General features: G+C 42.4%; 1 protein-coding gene across 1 annotated transcript; it reads left to right on the top strand.

Moving 5' to 3' along the window:
• The first annotated feature begins 378 nt into the window (after positions 1 to 378).
• Positions 379 to 1,758, top strand: SPRY1 (sprouty RTK signaling antagonist 1). The gene is made up of 2 exons (XM_010175735.2): positions 379 to 416; positions 741 to 1,758. The coding sequence occupies exon 2, from the start codon at positions 796 to 798 to the stop codon at positions 1,756 to 1,758; it is 963 nt and encodes a 320-aa protein (XP_010174037.1). The 5' UTR covers positions 379 to 416; positions 741 to 795.
• The last annotated feature ends 7,043 nt before the right edge of the window (positions 1,759 to 8,801 follow it).

The following is an 8,801-nucleotide window of genomic DNA, read 5'->3' as shown; positions in this document are numbered from 1 at the left end:
GCTTTCTCTGCCCCTTTTTCTTTCACACCCTGGTCTGTGGGCAGAAAATACTTGAAAAAGGACTAGTTGCACCCTTGCTTTTAGATTTGTATGCTGTTAAGTTGGTTTATTTTCCTGTAGAAAATGTCTTGGCTATTTGACAGTACTTAGTTCAAGACTCTATCATGCACTTGCGTCACTTTTAAAAGGAGACTTTCCAAATGTACTGGGAAGCAAATCTGTTGAGTTTTCTGATGCTGCACATTCAGAGAGAAGAGTGAGAATTGTGCATGTTCTTTATTCTGCTGTACAGAAGGTGAAGCTGGTCATGTTCTTGCCTGTTTCCAGCTTAGTTTTGGGGATATTTGGGGGCTATTGCTGGTTAAACAGAGGTTGAGCTCAGTAACAAGTGAGAAGCACTTTCCATGGCTTGCCCAGTAAGTGTACAGGTTAATACACGAGTTTTAAATTTTTTTATTATTATTTTAAATGGCATGGGGTCTCCTTTGCATTCCTCATTTATGATGCCATACCCAGACTCTCCCCATTACTGGACTTTGGCCAGATCCTCAGGGTTGCTGTAATCTGCTGCTGCTGAAAGAGATCGGTACCAGGTGGCCGGGGCAATTTGTGGTTTGCCATATCATTTCTCTTTTCAGAAAGTATCCCGTTCTTTATTCCTCTTTGGCCCTTGATCTCTCTGTGTGTGTGTATATGTACACAGGCAGTGTTTGTTTATACCTTCTGTCTTCTTCTTTCAGGATTTCAGATGCATGCCAGGTTCCCACTGAATGCCAGAAGTAGAGATCACTACAGATGGAGCCCCAAAGTCAACACGGCAGTGGTGGTTCGCTAGTGGTGATTCAGCAGCCCTCCTTGGACAGCCGGCAACGGTTGGACTATGAAAGAGAGAGCCAGCCGACAGCTATCTTGTCACTGGACCAGATCAAGGCCATCAGGGGCAGCAATGAATACACCGAAGGTCCATCTGTGGTGAAAAAATCCGGGCCGCGGACAGCACCGAGGCAAGAGAAGCATGAGAGGACTCACGAAATTCTACCAATTAATGTGAATAATAATTACGAACACAGACCCAGTCACGTGGGGCACGTGGCACATCAGCATAACGCAAGGGCTCCCGTCTTGAGCAGATCGACCAGCACGGGGAGCGCAGCGAGCTCTGGGAGCAGCAGCAGCGCTTCCTCGGAGCAAGGGCTGCTGGGGCGGTCGCCTCCATCCAGGCTGGGCTCCGGCCACAGATCCGATCGGACAATCCGGACGCAGCCCAAGCAGTTGTCTCTGATTGTAGATGATCTGAAGGGTCCTTTGAAAGAGGACTTGACGCAACACAAGTTCATCTGCGAACAGTGTGGGAAGTGCAAGTGCGGCGAGTGCACGGCCCCGAGGGCTCTCCCTTCCTGCCTGGCCTGCAACCGGCAGTGCCTGTGCTCTGCGGAGAGCATGGTGGAGTACAGCACCTGCATGTGCTTGGTCAAAGGCGTCTTTTACCACTGTTCGAACGACGATGAAGGGGACTCTTACGCGGATAATCCCTGCTCTTGTTCCCAGTCACACTGCTGTTCTAGGTACCTGTGCATGGGAGCCATGTCCTTGTTCCTGCCCTGCTTGCTTTGCTACCCTCCTGCCAAGGGATGCCTGAAACTCTGTCGGGGGTGTTACGACCGCGTCAATCGTCCAGGTTGCCGATGCAAGAACTCCAACACGGTCTATTGTAAACTGGAGAGCTGCCCCTCCCGGGGTCAGGGCAAGCCCTCATGATTTTTGGAGGGAGGCTTCCTTCCTCCAACTTCAGTTTTTCAGGTTGTAGCTGATTATTTTTTTCTTTTTTTCCCCCTCTCCCCCATTTTGAGGGGGCTGTTCTTTTGCTTTTCCTTCCTTTCTGTCTCCCCAACTTCAAATATACAAGTTCTTCCCTTTGCATCTTTGCTCTCCTCTTCCTATGGACTGGGCTGAGCATGGAGCATTTTCCGTAGTCATTGCTGCTCTTTGGTAAGTGTGGACCCAGTATCTGCACCTGCCACTCATTTTGGCAGGGTCTTTTGAGGTTGTAACTGAACCACTCCTGAAAGAGACAGTGAGGGCTCACTGGGCTCTTGAAGCTTCTTGCTCTGTGAAATCTTCCCAAAGATGTTTTTCATTCTCAACATTTTCAATTTTTTTTTTAATTTTTTTTCCTTAACCCCCCCTGGGTACCAAGGAAGAATAACCTTTGTGAGTGAGCTGGATTGTGAAATAACTTTTTTGTGTGTGTTCTTTCTGGAGAGGGATGTAAAATAAAGGCTCTACCAAATAAAAGGCCTGACTCTTCTATAAGCAGCCTGCCTTTTTTTTTTCCCCCTCCCCTCCCTGGCTTTTTTTGTCTTAACTTTTGGAGCATTCTCAGTCCTGAGAATTACCCTGCCTCCTTTTTTTTTTTTTTTTTTTTTTTTTTTTTTTTTTTTTTTTTTTTTTTCTTTTTTTTTTTTTTTACATTTTCAATGTAACTTCAGTTTTTGCTCCTCTATGTAGATCTTCACATTGGAGACATTATGGCTGCAGCATACTCATTTGTTTCTTTTGCTGTCAGATCTTTGAAGGATATTGCTCACTCCACCCTCCTACTCCTGTTTTTTGTAGTCTATCAGTATCAGTTAATATTAAAGTTGGTGGTGTTCATATATCCAAACAGCCTTCAGGTGTCATTGAGTCACCTAAATGTTCTCAAATCCTTAAAAGTTTCTTGTGATCCTTTGGTTTAGTGAATTTAGCTCTGCTCTGTACTTTATAATTTTATTCTGTCCCTGTTTTATTGCCTTAGCCACAAATTGTGGTCCTTTTTTGTATATTTTATGTATAGAACACAAAGTTGAATCCCAACTATTTTTAAGACAAAAGTCTGTTAAAACTTTTTTTATTGTAAAGAATATTTATTATGTGAATCTCTATTATTTTATGATATTTATTGCAAAAGACTTTGAAAATGTACTCATGTCTGAATATAACAAAATATCAATACTTAACGAAATAAGGATGACACGAAGAAAGTACATATGTTAACTATAATGCAGAAAATATATTAATTAATGAAAACGGCTCTTGAGTTCTTTTGTTACAGTGACAGGTTGTGAGCTAAACCTGCATCTTGCTGGGTTGTTGGGGTTTCTCCTCCTCGCCATCTTATTAGGTAGCAAATAACTTCCTATTGATACTTCAAAACCACTAGTCTGTGCTCAAGTTTAGTTTACCTCATTTTAAATTTGATAACTATATATCAAGTAAGTTTTTTGCTGTGGGATATTTAATACAATTGAATGTATATGTTGTGCTTAACAGTGCCAAGAAGTGTAGGCCCCTATTTATTTACCAGAGCATCTGGAAATAACAGTTGTGGAGGAGGAAACCGTAACTTGAAGGATTTTTTTTTTTTGTTTCCTAAATAATACCCAAATTAACATGTAAGAATATTTTAAATTTTCCTATATAGAACTTCTTGGCTAGTTAAATTGTACATCAACTGAAAAAATGAATCTACCAAGCTCAAATCTAAATAAAAAGCAAGAGACAGGATAAAAAAATAACAGTTGTGTTGCTGTAGTATGCTAGCTGCGAAATTTGGGGTTGTGTGTGTTTGTGCCTATGTCTATGGCATGTCTGGTTCTTTTCCCATACCTTTTCCCAATGTCAAATGAATCTATCTCTGTCTTTAAATTAAAGGCTCTTAAGGGCGACCCAAGTGTCACAGCTGCTTGTGGCCATTTAACACATATTCAACAAAAAAGCTTTTCATTGAGAGTGAATGGGGAAACCTCATTCTTCTGTTCCTGTGGGTCAAGGCTAACATCACAATTTGTCTCAAGTAAAAAGTTTATTAAATGGATGTAATTTCACTTGGCATTCAGAGTAAGTGGTTCTAGAGAAGCTCCACTTTAGGAGCACAATAATAACTTGACAAATATATCATATCTTGCATTTTGGAGCCCTGCTGCTTTGAATTGCCATATTCAAGCTGTTCTGGTTCCTGGCATATTGATGATCTGAATAAGCTCAGCTTTTGTAGTTAACTCCATCAAAGCTGATCCAGTGTCATGTAATGGGCTGACTGAAGATGGCCTGGATGACTTCTGTGAGGTATAAAGCGAAATCATCACCTGGCTACATCTAGGAGACCACTTGCTTTGCAGTGTGGAGTTGGTAATACTGCGCTCCTGCCCTCGGCGTGACAAAATTGACAAGCTGGGAGGTTTGTGGGGCGGCAGTGTACGTACACGAAGTCTGCTTTCCAAGATTTATTCGTCATGAGATGAAGCAAAGCCAAGAGAAGGATGTTTCCAAGAAGGATGTTGCCTTCTTCAAAGAGAGATGAAGCAAAGCCAAGAGAAGGATGTTTCTGAGGAGCAGGCACCTTGCTTTGCACTACTCTCCAATCACCGCTACTTCTCTAACAGCGACAGCTGCAAACAGCCCTTGGGAGACAGTGACATCCTTGTCACACAGTCATCGCTGGCCAGATAGGACCATTCTGAAGACTGTGTACTGACACTCAAAAATCCTGAGCTAACTGCCTTTTCATAACTGGGTACGGTACAGCTCTGTGTTAAGTTTGCTCAAAGAGTGTTAGTTATTTCTTTTCAAGGAAAAACTTCATACTGCTTACCTCTGTCTCTTTTTTTTACAGCCAGGTGACTTGGTTTGATTCCTGTCAGAAAAGAAGAAAAGCCAAAGGGACCCACCTGTATTCTGTCTTTTAACGATTATCTTCCATCACGAGCTGTGTCACAGCACTGTTTCAAATTTCTTTAAAAATTCAGCCACACAAATTAATCACACTAACTAATGCTCTCTTTACTAACTGAACTTTGGAAATAACTTCAGATTGCAGTTCCTTAGGAGGAAAATCTGACTTTGACCTACACAGCAGTGAGAAGATAACAGTTCCCTGTGTGTCTTAAGTGGTATTCTAATTGCCAGGTGTCACCTAGAAAAGACAGTGCTGGAGCAATGAGAAGAATAGTTTTTTCTTGGGTTAGGTGCTGTATCGTTTCTACTTAATATACATTTGTATACTTGAGTTCACTTTCAGGTCCTCTGGAACGTGGGGTGATTGCTTCACCTTATGGAAATGACTGTGGCTTCCTTCAGGCAGACAGATTTTGTGGTGTAGAACCAGGCAGGATTGCATGAGAGCAGATAAATGTCTTTCTAACAAAATAAAATTGAGCACGTTGACAGATGAAGTAAGCCTCCACAGCTTGAAGAGACAGAAGTTATTTTAACTAGGCCTTAAGTGGTCAATCATTATAAATCTGTTGTACTTTCTACGACATAGCAACTAGAATGACCAGCTAGAGAACTGTGTTTTGCTGTAAGGGGCTTTGCTACAGGCTAATGAGATCTCTGCTGATGAGGAGACTGAAGTGCAGATTTCTTTTTCTTCAATCCAAAATTTGTCAGTGGGCTGTTCAGGTTACTTTCTACACATCTGTAGAGTGCCAGACTCTCAGAGATCCATTACAATGTAGATGATAAAGATTATTTCTTAATAGCTTTCAGATAGCTTTGAGATCTTGTTTGGAAAAAGAAGGAGAACTCTGTATAAAATGACTGTGTAATTAGGCAGTGAGTTCAGCTGACCTACTAACCTAATTGTATAGGTTGGTGATGGATTTGTGCAAGCCTGCCATCTGGTTCTACCCAGCAGCATCCTGAGATGCATCGCCTGAGGTCTGGGATGAAGGAAAAAGGGAAGTCCCTACAGCAAGCCCCGGAATTCAAGTCTCTGTTTCCTCAGTGCTTGAAACTTGTGATAAGAGATGAGTTTTGGAAACAGATGGTAGCTAGTTTCCACCTTCCCTGCTGGAGGAATACCTTGCTAGGGTGAGAACTTGAGAGAGTCAGAGTGTTTTTTCTAAAGATGGCTTCATTACACTAAGGCTAGTGCGGATGTTAGCGTTACCCGAGGGGGGATAACGCTTAACAAATGAAAAGTACTTGCTCCTGTTTATGGTTCCATATCATAAAGACAGGTGGGAGAGGATTAGCTCCTCTGTCTGTGATAAAGCAAATCTGTTAAGAGGGATTAAAAGGGCTGAAGGGATGAAGTGCTTTAATGGACTTATATGAAGTAATAGATTCTTGTCCTGGAGGAATGTTCAGGACTCACTGATGCTTCTGTATTTCTTGTTCTGCTAAAATTGCCTCTAAATTTTAAGGAATCCTGATTATTTGTTGGCTTTCTTCCAGCTGGAGCATTTGTGTCAGTCATGGTGATGGCTTCAAAAAACCTGGAATAAAATTTTGTTCTGCTGTCCCACAGCTGGATTTACCAGCCTTACACAGTGCATGGGTCACACAGGTCTTGTTCTGATGAGCCTTCATCAGTGGGCAGGTCGCTTTTAGGGCAGCTCTTAACTGTTAGTACTTCCTCACTGTGGTTGGTTTTCATCTTTCACTGATGGGAGTAGCCAGGGCATGGCTTCTACCCTTGGCATTAGTTACCCAGCCATATGGGGCCTGTATTAACAAGCTTTAGACTTCTTGGAAGGATCTATTAAAAAAAATTCTAAAAGCTACCCAGAAAGTTTCCTTCATGTTCTCCTTCCACATTAGAGCGTGGACTTGGGCTGTCACTGGTACCTGGGGCTGATGTCCCGCTGTCCTGGGGAGGGGTAGGGATGGTCTATGAGTTGGGCAGCAAGCACAGCCCACAGATCAGCTTCCTGGTGCTGTCTTAGCATTTAAAAATCCCAGCACGGAGTAATTCAGGCTCTTGGTGCACCCTTGCCTGGTGACTACGCACTCGCTGCGAGTTGAGAGCTCTTGCAGCACACGTCCCCACCAACTACGGTGCAAAAGCCCAAGTCCTTACTGAACATTGCCAGGAGGTGTAGATCCCTGACAGCATTGCCATGGCCATTAAGCTTTTCAGTTGTGTTTTCTGTACCTATGTGTGTGCGTGCTTTAAAATGAGCTTTGGTTTTTGCATATGCAGGAAGCGGTGTGTAGGTAATGATTTGCTCTCACTTCAACTTAATTGGGAGTACCTTGCTACGGCTATTTACGTGCACTCTGACTGACAGATACTGTGTTTCTTGGCTGGAGTGTGAAATCCAAACTCACTGTCTGTTAAAGGCTAAAAGAGGAATGTGGATGTACTGGCCACCATATCAGAAGCCAACGCAGCTGGAACGAAGCATTATTCCCGGAGTGGTATTTATTGCTCAGTTTCTATTTGTGATAAAGAGATGTAGTGCTGTTGTTTTTCCCAGTATAGCGCTTGCAGCTGCTGCTCCCACTTCTTCTGGTGAAGGTATCTTGAGATGAGATGATTCCTCATTTCCTGATTAATAAATACAAATACAGGACAGATTTCCTGCAGACCACATGTGGTCTTATTTCTTAGGTTTAAGTATGTAGGGGTGAAACCCTAGTCTTACTGAATAACTTTGTATTTTTAGCTTCCAAAAAAGGACCAGAAATTCACCTGGATCTTTCAATATTCCTGAGGTACACACATGATGATATTGTAAAAGGAAGAGAAACAGTGTACTTCCCAGGGAATGACGTTGTTGTGTGTATTATAAAATTACCTGTCTTCAGCTTGGAAATGTAATTGTTGTGAATTGCTCTTTTTTGGAGAAAAGAAACATACATTTGTTTTAGTCCTCAGAGAAAGGTGTGCCTGATCACCCCACCTCTCTTGCATTGTAAGCACACCCTGATTTATAAACCTTTGTATAGGTGTACAGTGCTGTGAATCTGAAAACAAATACCCTCCAGAAGGCATTGTCAAGAGGCACAAACGTTTGACAGAGGCTCAACCCCAAAGGGCTGAACCTCATTGTGTTTGTGCAATAAGGAGCACAATGGGACTCACATCCTGCCTGACCCTTCAGGGTCCCTACCGTAGTAAGACTGGTTTTATACCGCAGCATATTTCTTCTGAATGAAGTTGATGGATTTACACCCGGGATTAAATTGGCCGGGTGACAGCGTATGTACACTGGGGACAGATGCCACTGCAAGCCGTTCTGAATGGACTCAGGACCGGTGGAAGGGGGTTTTTTTCTTGTTTTCTTTTTTTGTTTTTATTAATTGGCTTGGTTACTCCAGCACACTGCCTTATGAATGTCTAGTGTTTGTAAGTGTTAGGATGTTCTTAGTTTGTTTGCCACAGTAACTGTGAGAAGTAGCTGGAATACCCTAAACATATGCTGAAATCACATAATGGATTAACTACTTAATGGATATTTTAAATGAAATCGCCTGTCTTCTGACACATGCTTCAACTTCCAAACCATCTGACGATTCTTCCAGTGTCATGAGGATTCCTCTTTCACACTTTAAGGAGGAGAAAAAGTTGAAGATACCTGGCCTGGTAAAGGTCCTCTCCAAAGCACCAGTTCTTCTGTGGTGTTTGATTTGGTTTGTTTGCTTTTGGCTCTGTGCACTTTATGAGAATGACACTTCAAAATGAAAATTAATTAAGTAGTTGCCTGGAATGAAGGGGGAAGTGCTGGGACTTTTCTCTAACCTGGACATTGGGAGATTGCACGGCACCCTATTTTCAATTTAGAGGTCTTCTACCTGCCCTGGTTCGAAATCAATTTTCAGCAACATTTCTTTCTTAGCAAAATCAAGTCTCATTTATCCGACCCCTTCTTTTTAGAGAATAATTGTACACTTTTCATTCTTCTACATAGCACGCAAAGTTCTTTTGGATGAAATGTGCTAGGACTACATGAGCCATCTGTGCTGGTACTGAGGCATTTGCTGATTTAATACATTTCTGTTCTGTATCTCTTCTGAATCACACGTCCGATGAC

Source organism: Antrostomus carolinensis, unplaced genomic scaffold (assembly GCF_000700745.2).
Source record: "Antrostomus carolinensis isolate BGI_N321 unplaced genomic scaffold, ASM70074v2 scaffold7239, whole genome shotgun sequence".
Lineage (NCBI taxonomy): Eukaryota > Metazoa > Chordata > Aves > Caprimulgiformes > Caprimulgidae > Antrostomus > Antrostomus carolinensis.
The sequence above is the reverse complement of the archived record's forward strand: the minus strand, read 5'-3'. Positions and strand labels throughout refer to the sequence as shown.